Source organism: Berghia stephanieae, chromosome 6, assembly GCF_034508935.2.
Source record: "Berghia stephanieae isolate SIO BIC M18660-M18661 chromosome 6, UCSD_Bste_1.3, whole genome shotgun sequence".
NCBI classification, from domain to species: Eukaryota; Metazoa; Mollusca; class Gastropoda; order Nudibranchia; family Aeolidiidae; genus Berghia; species Berghia stephanieae.
This window is the reverse complement of record NC_088365.1, coordinates 24,721,594-24,749,093: the sequence shown is the minus strand read 5'-3', so window position 1 is coordinate 24,749,093 and position 27,500 is coordinate 24,721,594. Positions and strand designations below refer to the sequence as shown.

The following is a 27,500-nucleotide window of genomic DNA, read 5'->3' as shown; positions in this document are numbered from 1 at the left end:
TGGGGGGCGAGGGGTCTTTTCGATTTTTTAAATCACATTTTTGATTTGTTACATCTGAGTCCGTTGAGAGAATGTGAGTAAAGAGCCTTTTCCAAGGACTCAACTGTGCGCCGAGCGAGGATCGAACCCAGGACCTTCCGATCCGAAAGCGAGCGTCATAATCCAAGATCACATAGCCGCACAATCAAAAAAAAAATTAATTATATATTTATTTATTTATTTACTTTTTAAAAAAATTTATTTACTTTTGTATTTACTTGTTTATGAATTTTTATATGCAATGAGATTTTCATTTTAAGTTTAATTGATAACTTTTTATTCAGATTTATTTATTCAAATATATGTCTTAAATTATCATGTTTTAAATTTTTTTTTACTTGTTAAATTTCTTTACTTAGTTTTATTTCTTATTTATTTATTTATTCATTTATTTATTATTCTTTTATTTATTTATTATTTATTCATTATCTATCTATTTATTATTTAATTATTTATTTGTTATTTATTTATTTATTTATTTATTTATTTTTGCCAATAACGTTAAGGTCAATATACATATACCTATGTTTAGTGTGTATGTATGTGTATATAAGAGGAAGATAAAAATAAACTGGCAAAATGACGATAAACGTTGCATGTCTCTCATTCCTGCGGTTTAACAACAACAACAAAAAGAAAAAGAAAAACAGAAAAGAAAAAAAACATTACATTTTAAAAAATGACTTCATGTAAACAAAAGATTAATGTTTGTATTTTTCCTATTCGTTTCGTTTCTTATCTTTTCCATCCAGGCGTGCTTGGACTTTTTCAAGATCGCCATTTTTCTTCTGTTTGTCTTCATCGCGGTCATGGCGTACGGGAGCATCTACTCTATCTCCCCGACCAACCATCTGTTCATCACGCTGATCTCAGGTTTGGTTCCCTTGATTGCGAGAAATATCTTCAAGGATAATGATGAGGCTGAGATGGTGGACGGAGGTTCCTTCAGGTCGGTATCTCTTGAAAACAAAAATGTTAAAAGCTATATTTCTTAAACTGGGTATTGTAAATGTTGCTGCTCGAAGCTCGAAGAAATAAATAACAATGTGAATTTGAATCTGAGCTTCAATTTAGTATACGAAAACAGATAATATGGACGTTTCGGGTTTCCCTTTTATCAACAAAACAGGATGAATGAAACACTACTGACCAATGAGATAATGTGATAGTGGCGTTGTTAAGGTGAATGAACAAAATCATTGATCAATGTTTTTGAAGGATTTAAGAGAAGAGGAGTCCTTCAGATCCAATAGGCCCAGACACCCGGAGTTCATCCCGGTTTCCATAGCGTGAAACGGACAATAGGAATTGCTTGCTACCCTTTGGATAGGACGATAGTCTAATAGACCCAGCTACTCAATCACTGCTGGGTGGAAAGGCGGGTCAGAAAAAAAAATCTAGACTGCACCCGGGATCGATCACGGTCTCTTTGATTGTGAAGCGAGTGCTCTACGAACTGAGCTATCCCCAACCCCCTCCCCGAATACATTACATCGTCCTAACGATATGGTAATCTCTGTATGTGGTGCAATGGTTTCACGTCTGACCGGTATTCAAGAGGACTGAGGTTCGATCCCCAGTCGAGTTAACCTGATTATTTGGGATGGTTTGTTTTCTTCTATTTTCCTTTCATGCTTTGTCTGGCACTGTTTCATACACTCTTTTTCACATCTTTACTTTATAGTAGTCCTTCAAGGAGCTGGAGTTCATCCCGGTTTCTATAGCGTGAAACAGACAATGGCTTTTTTTTTTTTGCTTGGGATAGGACGCTAGTCTCTCGCAAAGTACTTTCCGTCAGACCCAAGTACCTATTCACTGCTGGGTAGACAGCAGGACCACCTGAGATCGATCTCGGTCCCTTTGTGTGTGAAGCGAGTGCTCTAGCAACTGAGCTATCGGGACCCCCCTTTACTTTATACCTGATCCTTAATTTGTCTCTTTGATATTGCTGAAACTGCCGTACTCCGAGTAAGATACACATTTTAGAATTTTGCCCAGAAAAACTCGTCCCTCAAATATCGATCGATTAAAATAACCCTCAACTTGTCAAAAATTAACCTACCTTAGATTTCTAGGAAGCCTTCAAAGGATTTTTTCCTTGTTTTTTTTTTTTTGTTTTAATGTTGTTGTTTTTTAAAGTTTTGTTGTTGTTTTTATTTTGGGTTTTTTTTGTGTATTGAATAGTTGTTTTTTTAAATATGTTTTTTTCTTTTTTTTTTTTTTTTTTTTTTTTGGTTTTTCGGGAATTTTTTATGAGAGTTCGACATTAAATCAGGTAGCGTTATTATGCAATTTGAGCATAGGCCTACTCGCAAGGTCCCAGGTTTGAGAGTTTTTGCCAAGATGAAGGTCATTTGAATCAATCGACATTTGAAAGACGAGTTTTATGGCCAATTGTTCAAATACATTTATTTCCAGAAGAGTACAGCAATTAACTGTTGGGGTTTTTTTTTTGAAACCATATAAAATGCGGGTGTTATTATGGGCGTTATAAAAGTGTCAAATTGTTGGGGGAAAGAATAATATATTATAACACAAACAGCCTGCATGTTTGATGCAAACTCACATAGGTAAGGATAAAAATATATGGGCTATATTGGAATAATGGGGTTCCCGATAGCTCAGTGGGTAGAGTACTTTTCACTTCACACACAAAGGGATCAAGATCAATCTGAGATTTTTTCTGACCCCCCCCCCCCCCGTACACCCATGAATGATTGAGTAGCTGATCTGGCGGAAAAAACTTTTGCGATAGACTAGTAATCCTGTCCAATGGGTAACAAGTAATTGATATTGTCAGTTTTACGCTATAGAAACCTGGATAAACTCATGCCCAATGGGCCTTATGGCTTTGGAGGAATGTTCTTTGTTTATATAATATGTTGCCATGATAATATTACAACCTTAAAAAAGACACTCCATTTTTAGTTAGATAGGTAGTGAGCTTGATATAAAGATAAATAGATAGATAGATAGATAGATAGATAGTTAGATAGATAGATAGATAGATAGATAGATAGATAGATAGATAGATAGATAGATAGATAGATAGATGGGTGGATAGATAGATAGATAGATAGATAGATAGATAGATAGATAGATAGATAGTGATAGATAGATAGATAGATAGATGGGTGGATAGATAGATACAGATAGAGATAGATTAAGATATATATATATATATATCCTTTCTTAAAAAAATATAGCCTTGTGGAGAACATTGTGCCATTTGAGTCAATTAAAAAAAATTATTCGGCGCACAACTCTACTGAAAGATTTGAAAATTAGAAATGTATTTTTTACAGATAGATAAACAGATAACTTGATTTCCTTTTATAATTTAAAGTCAGTTTGAAGTTTGTTGAGTCAAACAGATAATATCATAAAATATGTACCGACGACACTTGGCTCCCAAAATCAACTAATTTTGACACTGTAAAAAGTTGTCAATATGCGTCATCTATTTATGATATCAAGTATCATTATTACTTCCTTTGTGTTGTTGCTTTAGCGGTGATCAGTTTTGATTCTTTTTTTACTATTAGGGTTAGCTCGAGATCGAGGATATTTCTTTTTCTATTAAGGTTAGTCATAAGTCTTAGTAAGGTGCTAGGATGTTTGTTTTTCCATAAGTTAAGTAAAGGGGAGACATTCCGAAAGCTCCTACATCCCCAGTATTCTTTAAATTTGTAGTTTCACCGTTGATATTTTGTCAGGCATTTATTTATTCAATTTGTCATTATATCTAGAAGTATTTTAAAAACTCTAGAACAAACCTTGATAGATTTGTGAAAGTTTAAAATTTCTTAATTTGACCATTGTTTTGATTTTCAGCCGCCTTTTTGATTTGTTAAATATTGAAAGGTAGTACAAAGCAGTCCGAGATTTGTTTTTTTTCTTTTTCTATTAGGGTTAGCTCGAGAGGTTAGTCATAAGTCTTATTAAAGGTGCTAGAAAGTTTGTTTTTCCATAAGTTAAGTAAAGGGGAGACATTCCGAAAGCTCCTACACCCTCAGTATTCTTTAAATTTGTATTTTCACATTTGATCTTTTGTCAGGCGTTTATTTATTCAATTTGTCATGATTTTTTCTATTAGGGTTAGCTCGAGATCGGATCATTTTTTTTTCCTATTAGGGTTAGTCATAAGTATTATTAAAGTGCTAGGGTGTTTGTTTTTCCTATTGGGGTTAATTAAAGGTACTAGGTTTAATTTTTTATTGGGGTTAGTTGAGGGAATATATTATTAAATATATTATTGGGCCACACAGAAAAATCAACCGAAGATATACCAAATTACACAGACAACGTTGTTTACCAATCTGCCCTCATTAAATGATGGTGAGTACAGTATCGAATGAAAATAGTTCTTTCCCCGCGAAATTGCGGGCTTTTTACTAGTATTTATATATATATTATTATAATATATAATATATATATATATATATATATATATATATATATATTATATATATATATATTGACGGAAAGAAGATGGGGGGGGGGGGGTAGATAGATAGATAGATATATAGATAGATAGAAGGGGGGGGGGGGGTGTTGAATAAGTGAGAGAGACGGGAGTGGAAGAACGAAAGAGAAGAGGGTGAGCCCGACAGAAACAGGGGGTGGGGGCGGGGGCGCGGGGGAGTGTGCGGGTGGGCATGCGCGCGCGCGCGCGTGTGTGTGTGTGTGTGCATGTATGTGTACATACGAATGACAAATGATATATCGCTATAGAACTACAAAGATTGAAGTTTTAATGAAGACCCGTATTGTAGATTTAATCGTTCTAATTTTACAGAAAATGTCTCGATAGCGCCTAGAGATTAGATGATATTAACGTATTGTTCTATGTATGCCACCTACGTGTGCTTATGACAACCCAAATTAAAATAACATAACAAAACATAACATAACATATAATAATAAGGGTTGCTTCGGTCAAAGTGTAAAAAAAATATATGAAAGGTTAAAGTAAAAATTCTCCGATACTCGTATGATCATTATTTGCATCGTAGACAATCAAAAATATATCAATAAACAAATTATCCGTTACATTCATATTTTCAATTATGAAGCTTCCTGTCGATTGCATTTAATTTTTGAAATTCTTCATACTTTTGGAGTCTTTGGTTATACATTTCAAACTGTTTCATGTATTCACGGATCTCATCATAAATTATAAAATTCTGAATAATTGTAGAAGACTGTGTTATAAAATTGTTAAGGGCTCATTGTTGTAGTTGTTATCAGACCTGCAAATATGTGCACGTCGTTCCACAGTGACATAAATGGGTACAACAGTTTCGAAAAGAGCGAAATAACCAGACACAGAATATTTCGGGCTCAAAACTCTCCTTCAGCGAATAACAAAATCAAGTAACACGTTAAATATGATGCCTGTCAGTAAATGGCACGACAACTTCTGTTACGGAAATACCTCATGTCTCAAACTATATCGATCTATATTATTTTTTCATGGACTCCAGTCATTGGTCGCATTGCGAAATGTGCTCAAAATGGCCGACATAATAAAAAGGGTTCATAGTTTTCGAAATATCCAACATCACAACAGGTTATTTCGTTCAACTTGACCAATAGGGTATCTTTACAACTTTCATACAACAAAGCTGTATGTTTACATTTTTTAGAAATATCCAAACGTTTGACACCAACAAATCATGTGATCGATGACTCGTTTGGACGATAACCTGAACACATATCGTTCTCATTTTCCACAAATGTTTCACTGTTTCTAAAATGTCTTTCTTACACCAGCTAATACCCATATTTCCCAATTTCAGGTACGAGTCACAGCTGGACCAGAAAATCCAATCCTTCGTCCAGGGATGGGAACTGCAAGATCTCATCATCGATTCAGTCAAACGGAAAGCTGAAGAAAATGACGTCACCGATGACCAACCGCTGAGCTCGAAATTAGCTTCTGCTAGGATGGCCAACTACCGCCAGCCTGCCAGGAAACCCATTCTTTCCACTTTGATATTAGATTTAAACGAAGAATCTTCTGAGTTTCTGAAAAGTGAACGAGAACATCCAAATAACTTTAGTAGAAACTTACCTAAGCAACGCTCAACGAGAGTTGGAAATTCGTCCAGTATTTGTTGTGGTAGTCGCTCTGATGGTGCTGGTGGCGATGGTAGTGGTGGCGATAGAGTAAAGAATGACGCTGCTACCGATGACGTTGACAGCAGAAACCCTACTTCCTATAAAACTAAAAGTCAAAAAAATTATGAAAATAGATATTATACGGAAAACGAAAGAGAAAGAGGTGGTCATGTGAGAAATTCAAATGAAGATGGTTCTAACTATTATGAGCTGTCCCAAACTGGGAAATGGAAGAGAAAAAGGAAACGTCCCGTTTCTTCAGCAGGTGAATTATCGATGGAGAGAGAGATGAAGGACCTGAGTAGGCGCGAACCAATAGTACACGAGAAAGAGGCTGTTCATATTGACATGAGTCAAAACATTCCTATCATCAAAGATCCTCCCGAACGCCCCAAGGTCAGAAGACACGAAAGCAGTAGGGATTTCCGACGGTTTAGGACCCCTCCTGCATTGTGGTCTGAGGAAGGACAAGGACATTCAAATAATATACAACACTCAACAGCTTAAATATTGTGACAAGATTAATTGTGAGGCCTTAAAACAGAAATAAAATATAGTGTGTCCCAAAAATGTATACACCTTTTAGCAGCTGAAAATTTATTGTCAAGAATATTGAGTGAACTGTTCTTTTAGACGATACTTAGACTGGTCCTCTTTACTTACTGCAACAACATGTCATGTCAAGTACCAGTGAATGCTTTAAAGAAAAGGATTTTTATTCTCACCAAGATGGGGTTATATGTTAGATCCTGTCCTTGATGAGATCTTACCAAACAGGTGGTCGTACAGAGTTGTTTCCTTGAATACCCTTCACATTCACCAGACCTCACACACCACTAGACTTCTAGACATATTTCCTTTTCTTGTTTACCCGAAGAAGGTCAAAGGCCGAAACGTCGTTTACTTTGTTTTGTATCTTTCCTAAGAGTCATTTTACTCCCTTTATTTTACTATACACTAGACTTCTGTTAGACGTGTCCTACCTTATGAAGTCTAAAGCAATTGATTAGTTGAGAGAAATCATTGAATACGACTGAACGTCAATACTAGAGGAATGTTTTTGATGTATGCTATTCCATCGCTTTGAACTTCATGTGGTGTCTGAACCAAAACGGATGTGTCTGAGAACAGGCAATGACAAAACAGTAGAACAATGTTTGTAAATTCTTGCACATATTGGAAATTGAGCTATTTATATAGCGCAATATCCACTTAACGTGCTCAAAGCGCTATACAAATGGTCCTTGACCAACGGCAATATGTAACGTGTCGAAGGAGACATGAAGTCTGTTAGGCGATATAACAACGTTTTCCGATAGAGACAATGCTGTTAACGGCCAGGTACTCATTAAGCACAATTAAACAAATTACAATGAAAAACTAATTTACAATTATTTGAAGTGTGTACACATATTTTTGGGACACCCTGTCTAGAAGGAAAAAACATCCTGAATAATCAGTCTGCCTCGACAGAGAATCGAACCCCTGACCTCCTGGACACTTGTCAGCTGACGCCAGTCAAAGCAGACTAATTATTTTTGGAGATTGTATTTTCTTGTATTTTTCTGTTCTATTTTGTCTGACACTGTTTTATACACATCGTTTTATATTTTCATCGTACAATTAAATGATTTGAATGGTTAGTTATCTCATTGCTTGACTTGTACAAAATGAGACACGCTACTATCGTACAATTCGATCATTTGAATGGTTAGTTATCTCATTGCTTGACTTGTACAAAATGATACACGCTACCATCGTACAATTCAATCATTTGAATAGTTAGTTATCTCATTGCTTGACTTGTACAAAATGAGATACGCCACTATCGTACAATTCAATCATATGAATGGTTAGTTATCTCATTGCTTGACTTGTGCAAAATGAGACACGCTTCTATCGTACAATTCAATCATTTGAATAGTTAGTTATCTCATTGCTTGACTTGTACAAAATGATACACGCTACCATCGTACAATTCAATCATTTGAATAGTTAGTTATCTCATGCTTGATTGTACAAATGAGATACGCACTATCGTACAATTCAATCATATGAATGGTTAGTTATCTCATTGCTTGACTTGTACAAAATGAGACACGCTACTATCGTACAATTCAATCATTTGAATAGTTAGTTATCTCATTGCTTGACTTGTACAAAATGAGACACGCTACTATCGTACAATTCAATCATTTGAATGGTTAGTTATCTCATTGCTTGACTTGTACAAAATGAGACACGCTACTATCGTACAATTCAATCATTTGAATAGTTATTATCTCATGCTGACTTGTACAAAATGAGATACGCCACTATCGTACAATTCAATCATATGAATGGTTAGTTATCTCATTGCTTGACTTGTGCAAAATGAGACACGCTTCTATCGTACAATTCAATCATTTGAATGGTTAGTTATCTCATTGCTGACTTGTACAAAATGAGACACGCTACTATTGTATTCTGACCCCCCAGAAAAACAAACCATACATTTTAATATTTTGTCCAGGAAGTTCACATTGCTTTACTTCCGGAAACCCTGTATAAAAATAGCGATCCATATATTGCTGGTTATACATACTATACCTGCAAATGTGACGACTGCCGTGGTGTTATTACTTATATAAGAAATGACATCACGGGAGATGTTACTTCTAAACCATCACAGAACTCAACCGATGTACAGAAAGTCACCTTATGGCACCTAAATAAGAAATTTACCATTTACAACATTTACAACCCTCCACGGTGTACTATAAACCTAACAGATCTAAACAGTTCCCAATACAACAACACAATAATTGCTGGTGACTTCAATGGCCACTCTACACTATGGGGATACAAAAATTTAAAAAACACAGGAAAAGAACTAGAAAAGCTTTGCAATACAACCAACTCACCATTTTACAAAATGCAGACTCAGTCCCCACCCTTCTTCACAGAGCTCATATGTCCCTGAATCATCCCGATCTAACCATCATCTCCTCTGACCTTCTGAATTCTTGTCACATTAAAGTTCTGGATGAAATAGGCAGTGACCATAAACCAATTTTAACACAAATGACAGTTCAAACACAGAAGAAAACATTTGAGCAGAAATCCAAATGGAATTTCAAGAAAGCAAACTGGGATGTTTTCACAGCAACATTAGATAACCAGCTTCCAAAAATTACAGATACATCAAGTGTAGAACATTTAAACGAAACCCTCACCAAAGCCATTCTTGCAGCTGCAAAAGCAGGAATTCCAAGAGGTAGTCGACAGAATTACAAACCCTTCTGGAGCAAAGAAATTGAAAAAGCAGTAAATGCAAGAAAGGAAACAAGGAAAAACTTAGAGGAAAACAAAACCATTAAAAACAAGATTGAGTACAATAAAGCATCGGCAATTGTCAAAAGAACTATTAACAACGCTAAAAGAAAGAAATGGGCAGACACATGCGCTAATATTGACCTCAATCAAAATGGGAAAAAAGCATGGGCCTTACTTAATAATCTTAACAATGAAACCCCGAAAACCAACCCAAAGCCCATGAAAACTACAGAAGGAACAATCGTAGATGACCAAAAAAGCCATGATCTTCAACAAACATTTTGCTTCAGTAAACAAGGCATCACAAAGCAGTGAAAAGGACAAAAAATTGATTAAAGACCTTAAACATCAAGAAAAGGCCCCAAAAGCTATCTCATACCTGTTCAAAGAGGGCTTTACCATGTCAGAACTTCACAGAGCTATGAAAAAACTCAAGTTAAGGAAATCCCCTGGACCAGATAAGATACACAATGAAATGCTCTTGCATCTTAGCGTGAGAGGTAAACAGATGCTTCTCAAACTTATAAATCTAACATGGGAGACAGGAATAGTACCAAGGGGATGGAAAAATGCTATTATAATTCCAATCTCAAAGAAAGATAAACCACCCGACGAAACGAAAAGTTACCGACCAATATCTCTCACCTCATGTGTTGGAAAGATCGCTGAGGGAATGGTAAATAACCGATTATACTGGTGGCTGGAGACATGTGGCCTACTAAATAAATATCAGGCAGGCTTTAGGATAGGGCAAAGAACAGAAGATCAATTGTTTAGATTAAGTCAAAAAATAATTGATGGCTTTCAAGATGGAAAACATACAGTCGCGGTTTTTGTTGATCTCCAACAAGCCTATGACAAAGTATGGAGGAAAGGGTTGTTATCAAAAATGATGGACTACGGAATTGATGGAAATCTCTACTTCTGGATTAAACAATTTCTCAGTAACAGAACAATCCAAACAAAAATTAATAACGGACTGTCAAACAGAGAAGTATTAAAGGAAGGTCTCCCACAAGCATCCTGCCTCAGCTGTACTCTCTTTCTTATTTTTATAAATGATCTACCAGAAGTATTACAGACAGAAAAGGCCCTATATGCTGACGATTTAGTTATGTGGTATACTACGAAGCACCTACCAATAGCCTCCAATAGAATAAATGAAGATTTAGAAAGCTTAAACACCTTCTGTGATAAATGGAAATTAAAAGTTAATTGCAATAAAACAGTCTACTCTATATTTACTCAGAGCCATCCTGTTTCCAAGAAAGAAATAACACTCTCCATCCAAGGCCATCGACTCGCGAAAGAAGAAAACCCCACATATTTGGGCATACAGTTAGACAGACAACTATCTCTGAACAAACACACTCAGAATGTAAAAATCAAAGCCACAAAGAGACTCCAGTTACTAAAACGTCTAGCCAGTACTAATTGGGGAGCAGACAAAAACTCGCTTCGACAACTCTATTTAGGCTATGTGCGTTCCGTCATGGACTACAATTTAGCCCTCCAAAATGTAGGTAGTAAAAACACACACAAAACCTTGGACAGAGTACAAAACCAAGCCCTTCGCTTCATCTCCGGTGCCCTGAGATCGACATCCACAGCAGCATGTGAAATACATACTAATGTGGAACCACTTGGACTTCGCAGAGAATCAGCAGTGCTTGAAATGGTTGAAAGATACAAACGAAAAGAGGAAAACCATCCAAACAGAATTCTGGCAGAGAAATGGAAACCAAGAACAAGATTAAAACAAAAATCCCTGCTACTCATTGCTAACAACTTGAATGAAAGACACAGACTCCCAGAAAACAGAGAAAATCTATTTTAATCAGTCAAAAACCTCCATACGCCGAACTAAAACTTCCAAAAATAAAGACTAACCTCGTAGAAGAAACAACAAGAAATAAAAAACAAATCAGATATACAAACATTAGCAATGAAGACAATACAAGAATACCCAGACAACTGGATACATGTTTACACAGATGGATCTGCCCACAAAGGAACTAAAAATGCTGGGTATGGGTTTGTAGTAGAATACCCAGATAAAACCTGTGATAAAATCCACAATTCGTGCGGAAGCTCCTGTTCAAACTACGAGGCAGAGGCAGTTGCAATAGAAGCCTCACTGCGACACCTCTCTTCTGTTTTCCAGCTAAACCCTTCAAAACTTCAAAACACTGTCATCTTCACAGACTCCAAATCGGTTCTCCAAGCTCTCGATTTAGATAAACTCTCCTCAACGTTCAATAGTTTAAGATCTCAACTAGATGAATTCCTTACAACACACAGAGTAGACTTATCTCTCCAGTGGATACCGGGACATTCAAATATGCCAGGAAATGACAATGCAGACAGACTAGCCAGACTCGGATCAACACTTTTACAACCATCAATTCCAGTTTCCTTAGACACAGCGAAACAAATAATCAAAACAAATAAGAGAGAAGAATGGATGAACAGTTGGGCAATGAGCACCACGGGTAGATGTATGTTTTCCCATATGACGACTCCTGTAAAGACTGATTGCCTAAATAAGCTCAGAAGACACCAGCAAAGCATCATCTTTCAACTAAGAACACAACACATACCGCTCAACAACCATTTAAGCAAAATTACAAAAGACACATCCCCTTCCTGCCCCCTATGTCAACACCCCAATGAAACAGTAACACACCACTTGCTTGAATGTCAACCTCTTGAAAACCTGAGATGCACATTCCTCCCACCAAATCCAAGCATCAGTAACACACTTTATAGTCACCTGGAACAACTACAAAAGACATCTAACTTCTACGTCATGGCACAAGACCGAAGGGCTAGAGCTCAGGTGGTCGCTGGTTCTGATAAGTAAGATAAGTAAGTAAGTCCAGAAAACTCTTCCTCCAATCGCCGATCGATTAAAATTAATCAAATATTGTCAAAAACTCTCCAACCTGGGACTTCCATGATGTCTTCACTGAATTCCCAGGTCTCATAGTTTTTGAATGGATGAGGGTCATTTTAATCGACTGATATTGAGTAGGTGACTTTCAAAACGCCCTTAGTCCCATTTTCACCATTCAGAGAAAACTGAAATTTTTTGGTCCATTATTTAGTGACGTAAAGAGGAAAATACTAGTCTTGTGTGCCTCATAGCACATTATCCTGAGTGTTTCAATCTCCAAAATGTTCTCTGGTGATTCCAAAAGATAGCTTGAGACTGTTTACTCATTTTCTATCAGGATATTACTTAGGACGTTTGGAAAGTCACCTACTCATTTGAAGGACGAGTTTTCTGGTTAAAATTTGAAACCTATCGTTGGATTTTGTTGTGGGTTTTGGGGTTTATTTTTTTTAGAGTACGCATGTGCACTGCTTGACCGTCACTGATGGAATTCCAAATTAGAACTAAGGAAAATAATAACCTGCTCCGTAATTAGGAAATGACCCTTTTTCTATGACGGGCGCTTAAATGACCTAAATAGTGTCGAAAGCGCCGTTAAACACCTATAAACATAAAACTTTTCCTATGATGATTGCAGCTTTGTAGAACAGCGTTCAGAATTTAGGTCTATCGTCCTGACACGTTGTGTGATCCAGCTACAGTAAATTACCCACATATCACTTCACATAGCACATGTTATTATTTTTCATATAATATTACTATATATATATAATATAATTACTATGAATTATCGATAATTTATAACACAATAGAAGTACCTAGATCCCCTGATAATTGGCGGTATAATTATTCAACGAAAACTAAAAAAACAGAACTGAATCAGGGTACTACGTAATCATCATTTACATCTCATAAACGCTTAACGTGAACGTGAGGCTGTGTGGTCTTGTGGTATGACACTTGCGTTCGGATCGGAAGGTCCTGGGTTCGAGCCACTCTCGGCGCAAAGTTGAGTCCTTGGAAAAGGCTCTTTACTCACATTCTCTCACCGTACTCAGGTGTTAAATGAGTACCTGGCCGTTAACAGGGTTGTTTCTGTCGGGAAAAAAATGGTATTATCGCCTAACAGGCGTCATGTCTCGTTCTACACGTTACGTGTTGCTGTTTGCCAGGGACCCTTTGTAAAGTGCATTGAGTACGTTTAGTGGATATTGCGCTATATAAAAGCTCAAGTTAAAGCTAACTCAACCATTTTTACCATTCGCTCTACCAATTTAACCACAGTGGATCCATCCTCGCTCTTTTACGTCCCATAATCCTTAGAATCTGACTATACATCCTGCTACTAAAATAGTTATGTCACCTTATGATTCAAAATGTAAGCTATTCATAACTAGTCCTCCGAGGGACTGGTTACGCAAACACTTCAATGAATTTGGAACCGGAAGAGTAGCAGATGTGACGTCACGATTCCTATTGAAGGTAGCATTGGCTATACCATAGCCATCTTAAGTAAATGCCTGTTACTGGGCGGGGTTCCCAACCTCCCATAGTGGACATGGAGGTACTTGCTGTGTCTTTCTCTCCCCCATTATTATCTGTTTTCCAGCTTGCTGTCTGTCTTTGTCTTGGAATGAGATTACTTGGTTTTGTCCTGGACCTGGCCGGATACCCTGGCTGAGAGGGAAACAGTCAAATGTAGAGTTAGTTTTGGGAGATGATATTTTTTTTCCTTGTAATTGTAAATCATCTCCCTGTTATGCACTGTATTATTTAAATTATTATAATATGATTTTAAACATTTGAGTATAATACTCTTAGTTGAGACATGTGCTTGTGTCTGGATGAGACTTTTAGGTGATATCAAACTAAGTACTTTGATAGAGTGCTCTTGGCACGGATTTTGGGTTTCCTTGAGCTCTACTAACGACAACTCACTGGTGGCTGCACAAACCTTAAAGATGACGTCAAACTGTAAGTCCTCGACGGTTCTAGTGTCAGGTGACGAATATGTTAACGATGGCTACGATGTGAGTGATGCTCAAGATTTGTGGGGCTAATGAGGATAATCTATATTACTTTCCCGTGCTCGAGGTCACATTGCATGAAGTTGACGTCACTCAGGTCTTTGTTATTGTTTTTGTTTTTGTTATGTTTTTGCCATCCACGTTTGTGAGAAATTCTCACTAAACTGTAGTATCCAGACTATAAAAATTCATGGTTACACATAGTTTCGTGTGTTGGTCTGTTATACTTCAGGATGGCAATGTGAGCTTCTTAGCCAAGCGTATACTATCTATAGATCGCTCCCATTGATTTGGGTGACAGGCAAGGACCTTAGATGACTATGGATTTGTATGCGGAAACCAAAAATCACGACTTTTCTTTCAACTGTGTTTTAATGATGCCATTATTATCCATGATTTATATTTTCACTAATAAAATGGAATTCAATACAATAAATGTTATTATGCTTTCTTTTTTTTCATTTGGCACCATGTTTAGATGTCACTGGATGGGGTCTTTAGACCTCCCGTGGTGGGCAGGGAGGTCTCTATTGACTGTGTCTTCTATTTTCCCTCATAGTTGAATAAGGTTAAGTTACCCGATCATGCCAAATGCTCTGAAAAAAAAAATGCCAAACCCGTGAATAATAATAATATAATAATAATAATAATAATACACATTTATATAGCGCTCATTCTCGTGTAAAACCCGTGAATGTCGTATTTTTTTCTAAAATGCACGTAGCAGTGGGTGAAAAAAGAAACTGATATATACAGAGAAATGGTAAGACCTGGAATTAGATTTTTTTTAAGTTAGCTCAGGATAGAGAAGGATGGAAACTGTTTGTCTGTGGACTATACCCTGACCCTGGTGATAAAGGTAATGATGATGAGTGGGTGAAAACGTCTTAATTTCTCTATCCCTACTTTAAGAGTTAGTGTCCTGCCGGTTCGAGGACTACATGTACTTATTTACAGGTCTCATAACCCTAGTTGATATAGTCTCATTGTTCTTATGGAAATACTCTCAAATCAACGTGTATATATCTACAGGTCTGATAAATCTAATTGTTATGGGCTTATTGTTGTAATGGACATAGTATCAAATCAACGTGTATATATTTACAGGTCTGATAAATCTATTTGTTATGGGCTTATTGTTGTAATGGACATAGTATCAAATCAACGTGTATATATTTACAGGTCTGATAAATCTAATTGTTATGGGCTTATTGTTGTAATGGTCATACTCTCAAACCAACGTTTACTTATTTACAGGTCTTATAACTCTAATTGATATAGTCTCATTATTGTAATGGAAATTCTCTCAAACCAAGACAAAATAATCTCCATTATAGCAATGTTAAAGCAGCCCATAATTGAGTTAGGTTAACAAACCTCCAAATATGTACACGTTAGCAACAAGAGAAAATATTCATTTAAGATAAGATAAGATATACTTTATTTACCCTTGTATAGAAATTATAATATTGTATCACAACACAATTCGGTAATATATTTTTAAAAATTCAAGTGTAAAGAAATTAAATGAAAATTGGCAAAGAATATTAAAAGTCTTAAAAAGTACAGTGGAACAACAAGCGGATATATTATGGTGACTATGTGTCGATTATACATGTATGAGAATTCTTTCATAAAGATGTTTTCAATATAAATAAATAGTCAAATGAGTACGAAGATACTTTATAAACTAGTAAAGGTTAAATGATGTTATAATAAAAGTAGAGAGGGATAATATTATATAAAAACATCGATCGTGTTATTGCAATTGTATAAATATGTCCTCTGACGAATATTGCGCGATCGCAGTATTTTGGTTATCACCTTATTCATAGAAATATCTATCATTTGTTTTAAAGTAAAAGATAGTAGATAAGAGATTGGGTAGGAGTTATATATTATCTCTAAGCAGTAAACTGTTGTATAAATATAATTATTGAATCACATCTCTATAATATCATCATTATTTCATACATAGATAAATGGATATATTGGCTTTAAAATTGTAAAATAACTTTAAACTTAAATTTAAGACAGACACATAAGTTAATATCATAAATTTTAGTTATTATCTACACAATTATGTTAATACTAGCACTGTGAAAATTAGATCTCTCGTAAAAGATGGGACTATAGCTAAGTCTAAGTAAGTGAATGAGATCCTTTTCTCATTTCGGACCCTCTATTTGGAACGCCTTACCGCAGAGCATTCGTGAAAAAGAATCTTTGTCTATTTTTAAACGTTCGCTTAAAACATATTTGTTTCGATTTTAGTAGATGGTATGAGAAGCAAGATAGGTTTGGTTTGTGTTGTGTGTTGTATTGTGTGTGTGTGTATGTGTGTGTGTGTGTGCTTGTGTGTGTGAATGAGTATGTTTCAGCCAAAGTAATTTGTAATTTAAGCGCTTAGAGTCTGGTGTCTCGGAGTTATAGCGCTATATAAGTTTTCAGCATTATTATTATTATTATTATTAAGTGTCAGTGTATAGATTCTCACAGCAGTAGGGAGGAAAGAATTAAAATGTCTTTGTGACACAGTGAAGAAGACGACCGCTTCTTTTGCTGAATTGAATCTCTTTGTGTAGTGGATGAGATTCATCTCTAATGACTTTGTTGATTTTTTCATTACATGATTGAAGATAAAATTAATCAAAGTCTAAAATTGAAGGAAAATTTTAGCATTTTCTGGCAGTCTCAAAACTATGTCGATCTTCGACTTTTCGGATCTTTTGTTATTCCCACCCCAGGCAGGCAAACAGTAGCGTAGTACAAGGATAATACATGTGTCATAAAACAGAAAAAGCAGTCTATTATTCAAATTCACTCCTTTGAGTTTTATCTAAAAATACATTCTCGTTTTAAGATTTTTGATGACACTAGTGGACTGTTTTGTCCACTCCAACTTTTTGTCAATGACGACTCCAAGATACTTGTATTCTTCTACTCTTTCAACAATTTCATATTTTATAATAATGGGGTCGTGACCATCTCCAGATGTTCTAAAGTCAATGATCATTTCTTTTGTCTTTTTCACATTTAGCTGGAGATGGTTTTCTTTGCACGAATCAACAAATGTGATTGTGTGTAGTTTACAATATCAGCTTCTGCGATGATTAAAACCTGCTGTGTCATCTGCAATGATATTAGAAAAATTGCTTACATAGTCATTTGTATATAAAGAAAAAAGGAAGAGAGCAAGAACAGTTGCTTGCGGATCACCCGTGCTGGTGGATGTGGTTGATGAATTGAATCAAAAACCATATTGTCTGTGCGGAATAACACATAGTGTGGTCTTTCTGTCAAATAATTAAATATTAACAGAGCGATGTTAGCACTGACGTTCATGTGTAGTAAATTAGACATTAGGAGATGATGCTGCAAGATGTTAAAAGCACTCGAAAAATCGTCGAATAAAGTCCTAATGTATGCCTTCGGTATGTCGTTGTGTTTGTAGGCATTTTGAGTGAAATGGAGTATTGCGTCGTCCACTCCGCGATTTACTCTGTATGCATATTGGTGGTTATCTAGATGAGTTCATCATTGTGGAAGAAACAGTCCTTGTATGGTCCTTTCAAGGCATTTCATAGGAATTGGAGTCAAGAAAACAGGTTTGAAGTCATTCAATTCCTTTGCTGACTGTGTCTTTGGCACGGGCACAGCTTTTGACGTCTTCCATTGTGTTGGTATTTCCCCTGAGCTCAAAGATGTATTGTAGATGACACAGAAAATGGAGGACAGTTGTGTAGCACACGTGTTGAGTAGTGATACCGGGATGTCATCCGGTCCGCACGCTTTACCGGGTTTTAGATGTTTGAATGTGTTTTCTACCATACCTTCTGTGATGACATCTGGTCGATGCTCTTTTTTCTGAAGTAAAGTTTTCAGTAAAATGCTTTATTAATTCACTGTAGTCATGACAGTCGAACCGTGCGTAAAACTGGTTAAGTTGGTCGAAATACTCTTTTTCCTTTCACAACCAAACAACAAGATTTTTTTGAAAATGAAAAAAAAAATAGATAGAACAAAATCATCAATACTAGAACAGTCTAAAAATCATTATTAGGGAACAAAGTTGAAAATACAAATCCGTGTGGTATCAAAAGCTACCATCAATTGGGGTAACTTTTCTTCAAAGGGAGATTTTGTCCCTGTGAATTTGGATCTCAGCTTTGTTGCAATAGTAATTGTACTCGTTCAAAGACTTGAATTTTTATCAAAGGAAATAATTGCTACAAAACTAGTTAAACAATCTCTTATTGGTCCTAAATTTAAGAGGCAACGTTTCCACTTTGTGCTAATTTACCCCAGTGGACGATTAAGTGAAATAAATATAAAATATGGAAAATAACAAAGAACAATTATCTCCACGGTTGTCAACATGTGTAGATTGTATTAACCGAAGTCCTGCATATTAACAGCTCTGATACCCTATCACATTTATGGGCTTGATTTAATGTTGTTATAATGGACAATATTTTTACATTAGTTTCAGAGTATTTCCATTACAACAATGAGTCCATATCAAAATTGGGTTATCCGACCTGCAAATAAGTGCGAGTCGGTATAAACACATTTCAAATTGTTGTAATTTAGATTTTCAACATCTTTTACAACAATTATATTTTCATTTGGAAAGACCTCGTCTATAATAATTATCTCTTTTCAACCTAAACCTATAATTGCTAGAACTATTTCAGTGCTATTTTAATTATGAATAACAAATGAAGCATTCATTAGTCAACTGAAATGACAAACCACCCACATGAGAATGTTATAAATACGGTATAGTAAGACACAATCCATTTCATCGCACATCCAGTGACAATTGGGGTGTTTGAGTTTTCTACATCATTTGTTTAGTGAGATTTTAAGTATAAAATCTTTTGTTTTCAATATGTGTCTAATAATAGAAATATAATGTTTTGGGTTTTTATACTTTATAAAATTATACGAATCTTTTTTACCACTTATAACGTGATTAACCCGTTAACTGCCGTCTCAGGAAAAACAAGTTTCAAAAATAACAGGCAGGAGAACTTGTCTTTCAAATATTGATCGATTTCAATGATCCTCATCTTGGCAAAAACTCTCAAACCTGGGACTTCAGGAACACTAAGTATAAAAGTGCCAGAAGACAATAGAGAACAAAATCTTTGCGGCATTGAGGTTTCGAACCCAGGGTCGTGGGTTCGAATCCTCATCGCCACACTTTTTATTCTCTATTGTCTTCTGGCACTTTTCTATTCACTTCATTACTTGTCATCATAAATCTGAATGAATCCGTCAAATAAAATGTCGACATAAAATTATTGGGTTTTTGAATACTTTAATTTTTTTTTCACGGCGGCTTTTGTGGTCCATTGATGTAACAGTCGCCACTGGACCTATAGGTTCCTGGTTCGAATTTCGTCATAGGTGGCACAAAGTCATTGGAAAATGTTCTTAGCTTATATTTTCTCCGCATACTCAGATGTAATGTCAGCACCCGACCGCTATCATTAGGCGCAGCGTGGCTCAGAGGTACAATTTTTGTATCGTACCCGAAAGGTACCGAGTTCGATCACCCGCCGCAGCGCTGTGTGGTCTTGAACAAGTCACCTCCCCAAGCTCAATGTGCGGCGCTGCACTGCGGCTAACGTGGATTATTCCAGTCGTAATTTGCAATAGACACTAGAGACAAATTTTCCCTATGGGATGAATATAGAAACTTTTATTTTATTTTATATATTTATTTTTAAAGCATTGCGAAACACCAAGAGGAGAAAACACCATAAAATATCTCACTTAAAGAATTCCTGCATTCCATAACGCCAGGAAATACTGGGTTTCCTCAAATCGCCCTTAACAGGACATGGCAGAACCGTATCAAATATGTGCAGATGGAAACTTCGGAACAATGATCCTCCACTGTCCAGTATCTATCTATTCATACATACATACATCTATCTATTTCTTTATCTATCTATCTGTCAATCTCTATATCTAGCTCTCAATCTATCTAACTAGAGTGCTCTAGTTCATTTTATAAAATATATGCTCTAAGTTATAAAACTAGCTGAAAAGAATTTACGAAAACTCTTTTAATGCGTTTTTACTACTTTGTACAATGTTTTGGTTGTATTTTCCTGACTATTTTCCACCCCGGACCCAAACGAAAGTAAGAGCTGATTTGATGCTGTGTCTTCATTTTATTTATTGATGCCATGCATTTAAGTAAAGTACTCACTTGTTCTGTCGCCATATGAAACGTACTTTTTGTAACCTTAAATGGTAATTATCTGGTTGATATAATTTATTAGGAACTAAATAATTCAATAATAGCATAGAGCTGAGTGGTGTCAACTTCGTTCCTTCTGTGATGGGCGGAGTAGCTGAGTATTTTGTCTGAAAAATAGCATCAAAGCCAGCCTTTATTTTAATTTTTTTACACATTTTAGTTTCTCCTGCAGAAATGCGGGTCACTCTATTACTATATAGATAATAACTCTCCTTTCATGTTAAACAGGGTGTTTTTTTTTTTTGTTTTTGTTTTTAATACCACCCGATAAAGAGCCCATATAAAATTGGATTATCAGACCTGCAAATAAGTAGACTATAGGTCGGTATTGTTCCAATTTACATTTTCAACGTGTTTTGCAACAATAATATTTTCATTTGGAAAGACCACGTCTATAATGATTATCTCTTTTCAACGTAAACCTATAATTGCTAGAACTATTTCTGTGCTATTTCAATTATCAATCCCAGTTGAAGCATTCATTAGTCAACTGAAATGTGAAACCACCCACATGAGACTGGTATAAATACGGTATAGCAAGACACAATCCATTTCATCGCACGTCCAGTGACCATTGGGGTGTTTGAGTTTTCTACATCATTTGTTTAGTGAGATTGTAAGTATAAAATCTTTTGTTTTCAATATGTGTCTAATAATAGAAATATAATGTTTTGTGTTTTTATACTTTATGATATTATAGAGCAGTAAAATTAGGTGCCCCAAACGTAAACAATAACAAGTTGCTTGTGATTTTCGTTAGGGGCCGGAAAAATTTACGCACAATATAGGTCTCCCAATTTTGTAGTTTGAGTTGTAGGCAATACACTTTCAGTATTGAAAATATGTTTACATAAAATCTAACAGTTGCAGAAATAATAATATAAGACTAAATTATTCTGAAAATCAGGCTCCGAATAATTCTCGTTTTGTTCACACCAGCGCAATAATTTGCTCTGGTCTAAAAATAGATAGACTGTAACTTTTGATAAATTTTACCTTTTGTTCTATAAAATATCCATATCTAGACATTATTTGATGCATGATCGAGTATTTATGAATATGTGTTTCTTTTGCCACCTAACAGCCAAATTTTAAAGGTTATTTTCTTTCTATAATTTACATTGGAACTTGAGCTGTCAAGACAGGAACATGTGGTTTGCCATGTGCTTCTAGACCTTTGTTTATGTTTGGGGCACCTAATTGTACTGCTCTATGTACGATTCTTTCATCTCTTTGTAGTATTTATTAAACGAGTTATTTTTATCGTGCCCAATAACACAACGAGCTTGCGATGAAAATTAGAACGAGATTAAAAAATACAAAGACATGAAAGAATACGTTTATTACACCCCTACAAATAATATTATTAGATATTTTGTAACCAAATGGTATGATATTAGTACTTCTATTCGCCATAATTTGTATCTTTATCCTTCTGCTTGAATGACAATTTGAGCCAAAGCTAAAAACGTTGGATTTAGATTCATCCGCACCAAAAGATTATTTATAATTCCCAATATTTTACACATAATTTCACACCAATAAAATGTGCGAAAATGTTCTGCAATCGTTGAATAACATTTTTATATAGAGCCGTACCCCGTATATCAACAAGCTCAAAGCGCTTAACAGTAACGTGACTACTTTCAATCAAACATACAAACACTCAAACATGCAATATGAAACAAAGCAATATAATTCTACAGTGCTACATATTTTTTAAAAGGCACGGTTGAAGATGTTTTTTAAAGAAATCTGCATCATTACTGTCTCTGATATATCTTGGAAGGGAGTTCCAGATAAGGGGTGCGGAATATTCAGGCGCATACTCGCCAAATTTGCGAGTAATTTTGGCTTCACGGGTATGTGATTATCAGACTTTGATCTCAGATTTCTGGGTAGGACGTAGAATTTAAGCATGTCATGAATGTATCCAGTCTGTTCAGGTCCATCCAAGTTTTCAATTTAACAAAGCAAGATTGGAAACGTTCAATTAAAAGATGGAAATGGTCGTAGGTTGCTGACTTAGATATTTGAGTACCGTTAATTTAGATTAAAATCAGAAATAATTGATCCAAGGAGTTTCAAGTACATTGTAAAAAGAACTGGACCCAGTACTGATCCCTGTGGCACACCAAATTTCAGAGGATGGTCAGATGATTTGATATTTTTAATCACAACAGTCTGTCGACGATTCGTTAAATAAGATTCGAACCTTTTCAACGCCAATCCCTGGATACCAAAAAGACGTTCCAGTCGATTCAACAGAATGTTGTGGTCGATCGTGTCAAATGCAGCCGATAAGTCCAACATACATGAAATGTTCACCTTATTTTGTCAGCATTTAAAACCACATTATTTACTACCCTTAACAGCACAGTCTCGGTGCTATGGTTTTACTTATAAGCTGATTGGAATGGCTAGTATAGATCATGCAATTTTTAATGTAAATTTAATTGGTGAAGAATGCTTTTTCCAGGATATCTTAAACAAAGGGAATGTTTGAAACGGGTCTGTAGTTTTTTATATCATTATGGTTTAAAGAGGGTTTCTTTAAAAGTGGGGTAATGAGAGCTGTCTTAAAACAAGAGGGGACGTTACCAGTTTTCTTTCAGAGACTGATTAATTATTTCAGTTATTAATTGGATAAGCTCTTCAATGCAAGACTTTAAAACCGTTGTTGAAAGGGGATCTAGCTCACTAGATTTATGTGGGGCCTTCATAATTAGATTCTTTATAAAAGAGTTTTAAGTGTCACCATCAAAATGCTGTTTATCTGTTTAAAGCTCAAAATTGACTTAGTCGTTTCGAATTGTGTCAATTTTCTGAGTAAAAATTAAAACGAACATTTCAGGTAACTTGGCATAATTGTACAAAGAAGGAAACAAATGATTCTATTGGTTGAGCTATTGATTATAGCTCACAACTAATATTTTTCCCCCGGTAATCTTTGTCTTCTTTTATTACTAATTTATTTTGGGTTATTACCACTTTTCGGGGCTGCAATGCACCTGGCGCTTAAATTCTTCTTCTTTGGGAATAGACCCTTAAGACAAATTTCCCCTCGGGGATGAAGAAAGGGAATTATTATTTTTGAATGATTGGTAACCTCATATACCTGAATATAAATTCAGAAAAGTGATTGGAGCAGGCACTTATGTTGATTATAACAAGAAATAAAGTGAGTAGAAAAGTGCCAGAAGAGAATAATAATTTTGCGGCAGTGGGGTTTCGAATCCAGGGTCGTTGGCTCGAATCTTCATCGCCGCAGTTTATATTCTCAATTGTCTTCTGACACTTTTCTATTCACTTCATTACTTGTCATCAGAGTGAATCCGTCAAATAAAATGACAAAACTATTGGATTTTTAAATACTTTATTTTTTTTCACGGCGGCTTCTGTGGTCTAGTGATGTGACAGTCGCCATTGGACCTATAGGTTCCTGGTTCGAATCTCGTCATAGGTGGCACAAAGTCAAGTCCTTGGAAAAGGGTCCTAGCTTTCATTTTCTCCACATACTCAGATGTAATGTGAGACCCAGCCGCGATACTGCAGACGTCATGTTTCATTCAACAATGTGGTTGTTGGCTTGGAGCCCCTTTAAAGCGTTTTGAGCATGTTTAGTGGATACTGTACGACATAAAATGCTTAATTCTTAATATAAAAAGCTCTTTACTCGCATGTTCACCTCGTTCTTCGATATAAAATGAGTACCTGGCCTCTAACAGAAATAGCGTCAAAAAATAGCTCCATACAACAGACGTCATTTTTTCATCTTACATGTTAAGTGTTCCTGTTGGTTGGGACCTCTTGGAAAGCTCTTTGAACACATTTAGTGGATATAATTTCACTATTGAAAAGCTCAAGATTTTTGGTTCTTTATTTGTTCTTTGTTTACATACTTTGATGATAATAGATGTGTCCCTTATTTTCTACAACACAGAAACATCGATAAGACACCACAATGCACCTTGCTTACGTCATCGCCCTCTTTCTCCCAATCATCGCTCTAGAAGCGAGTGATGGGCCCTGCTGCTACCCCGAGAAGTTTTCTGGAACTGCCTATGTGCAAGACCGCAAGGTATGATATTACTGTTGTATCGAGGTCTACGAGCATTAATCAGCAAGTCAGATAAACGAAGGCAACAATGGGATTCTCAGAACACTAATCAGACTAGCTTCCCTGAGAAATTTAAAATTCGTGATTCTTAAGAGATAAAAAATTGTCGTCACTATAGTTAACTTTAAAATTCAACAAGTTGCCCTCAATAGGATTAAATAACACTTTTAAAAATTTTGACAGATAGGAGTAACAGATAACAAAACAATCAAATTGTCATTGTATTCCAAATATATGACTTTCATATTGACTGGTAGGAGTAAGAGATAACAAAAGGAGTAACAAATAACATAACAATCAAAGTGTCATTGTATTCCAGATGTATGACTTTTACAGTGACTGGTTGAGTAACAGATAACAAAACAATGAAATTGTCATCGTATTCTAGGTGTATGACTTTTACATTGACTGTTAGGAGTAACAGATAACAAAACAATGAAATTGTCATTGTATTCCAGATGTACGACTTTTACATTGACTGTTAGGAGTAACAGATAACAAAACAATGAAATTGTAATCGTATTCTAGGTGTATGACTTTTACATTGACTGGTAGCAGTAACAGATGACAAAACAATCAAATTGTAATCATATTCTAGATGTATGACTTTTACATTGACTGGTAGGAGTAACAGATAACAAAAGGAGTAGCAGATAACAAAACAATCAAATTGTTGTATCCCAGATATATAACCTTTACATTGACTGGTAGAGTAACATATAACAATAGGAGTAACAGATAACAATAGGAGTGCGGTAACATATAACAAAAGAGTAACAGATAACAAAAAAATAAAATTGTTCTATTCCAGGTATATCAACTTTTCAGTGACTACAGTCGCCAGCAGATTGTACAGGTATTTAACTCCAGAGGTTTGAGAGCTATTGTGATTGATCTCAATACAAACATCAGATACAGATTTAATACCGATGGACAGTGCAGGTAATATGACAATCGTGGTGGTGGTGGTGGTGGTGGTGGTGGTGGTGGTGGTGGTGGGGATTACGGTTGTGTAGTTGATGGTGGTGGTGTTCGTCGTGGTGGTGGTGGTGGTGGTGGTGGTTGTAGTGGTGGTGTAGTGGTGTTGAAGGTGGTGGTGGTGGTAGTGGTGGTGGTGGTGGCGGTAGTGATGATAGTGGTTGTTTTTTTTTGTGGTGATGGTGGAGGTGGTACTAGTGGTGGTGGTAGTGGTGTTGGTGGTGGTGGCAGTGGTGGTGGTGGGGGTAGTGGTGATGGTGGTTGTGGTGGCAGTGGTGGTGGTGGAGGCGGTGGCGGTGGTGAAGGTGATGATTATGATGTTGATGATGATGATGATGATGATGATGATGATGATGATGAGGAGGAGGAGGAGGAGGAGGAGGAGGAGGAGGAGGAGGAGGAGGAGGAGGAGGAGGAGGATATTAATAAGTTATGAGCACTACTATTTCGTAGTTTGTGACTTTAATTTATAGAATATGATACCAGTTAGAAGCAGGGCCCACTTCAGGGTTGCCAGATTAATTATTCCAAAAGAAATGTCAAACAAGTCATAAAATATTAGATGCACTTGTCTTCAGTAATGTCCATTAGTTGTGAAATGCAATGGACACTATCAGTAGGACAAAACACACGTCATCATCATAGCTTATCGCTCCAACACCGAACCCACTCTACAGCATCTGGAGAGCAGACTCTAAGGGCATGGTCAATGCAGCTGGGCCTGTCTTGGCATTCTCTAAGACATGCTCCATCGTCTACTCTGGGGATCCACATGTACACAGCTAGTTTCAGCCAGCCCCCACTTTTTCATGCTTTCAGCAGTTCTCCCAAGTTTTGTCCGTACTCTGTTCTGTTCAGTGTTACCCATTAAAACACACGTCAACATTTCGATACAATGTTTCTACAAGTGAACAAATCTCACAAAAGCAAATCATCATCATCATTATGGTTAATCCCCCCAGGATGAGGCTCCGCAACTGCCTATCGAAACAAGCTTCTGTCCTGCGCCATCCTCCTACATTCAGTCACCCGGCTTATTCGTCCATTCACTGATGTCTTGCACAAAGTTTTTTTTTTAATATACTATTCTTTGTCATTATCATTTATCACATATTCGACATATTATAGATAGTATGCGCTTGGCCAAGAAGCTCATAACATTGCCATCCGGAAGTATAACGGACCAACACACAAAACTGTGTGTATCCATGAACTTTTATAGTCAGGTTAATACAGTTCAGTGAGCATTACTCATAAACGCGGATGGCAAAAAACAATAACAAAGACCCCATTGACGTCAACTGCATACTATCTATATCAAAGCTAAATTTAATCCTTATCTTACTTAAAAATGCCAAACCGGCAACTCTGAGTCACCTGTAAAGTTATCTTGCAGGCATTTATAGTTAGAACGAAATTGACTTCACTCTGCTCCTTATTATTGTTTCAGTCAGCCATGTTTATGAGCAGTTACATTAAATGGTATAGATGTTGTGCACTTAGCTAAGAAACTCACAACATTGCCATCCGGAAATATAACGGACGGACAAATACACAAAACGACGTTAAACCATAAACGTTTGTAACTGCTTACTACAGTTTAGTAAAAATTACTCCTATACATGGATTGCAAAAAACAATAACAATAACCTGAGTGCAATAACCTGAGTGACGTCAACGTCGTTCTATCTATAAATCAGAATATAAACGTAAAAGATAGTTTTG

The 27,500-nt window shown here is 36.1% G+C and overlaps 2 protein-coding genes and 1 long non-coding RNA gene across 10 annotated transcripts in view; 2 read left to right on the top strand and 1 right to left on the bottom strand.

Moving 5' to 3' along the window:
• The window catches only part of LOC144974737 (uncharacterized), a 29,543-nt gene extending 22,811 nt beyond the window's left edge, over window positions 1–6,732 (top strand). For all 8 annotated transcript variants that reach the window (XM_078917941.1, XM_078917936.1, XM_078917937.1 and 5 more), the window contains exons 8-9: window positions 792–988; window positions 5,841–6,732. In XM_078917941.1, coding sequence (XP_078774067.1) covers window positions 792–988; window positions 5,841–6,669 — 1,026 coding nt within the window. In that variant the 3' untranslated portion in view covers window positions 6,670–6,732. The remainder of the gene's footprint in view (window positions 1–791; window positions 989–5,840) is intronic.
• An 8,140-nt stretch (window positions 6,733–14,872) lies between these two features.
• Window positions 14,873–27,500, bottom strand: part of LOC144974736 (uncharacterized) — a 34,203-nt gene continuing 21,575 nt past the window's right edge. Inside the window, exon 3 of the long non-coding RNA XR_013645807.1 lies at window positions 14,873–14,996. This is a non-coding gene — a long non-coding RNA (uncharacterized LOC144974736). The remainder of the gene's footprint in view (window positions 14,997–27,500) is intronic.
• Window positions 21,130–27,500, top strand: part of LOC144975658 (uncharacterized) — an 8,067-nt gene continuing 1,696 nt past the window's right edge. Inside the window, exons 1-3 of the mRNA XM_078919846.1 lie at window positions 21,130–21,293; window positions 24,621–24,758; window positions 25,609–25,739. Coding sequence (XP_078775972.1) covers window positions 24,642–24,758; window positions 25,609–25,739 — 248 coding nt within the window. The 5' untranslated portion in view covers window positions 21,130–21,293; window positions 24,621–24,641. The remainder of the gene's footprint in view (window positions 21,294–24,620; window positions 24,759–25,608; window positions 25,740–27,500) is intronic.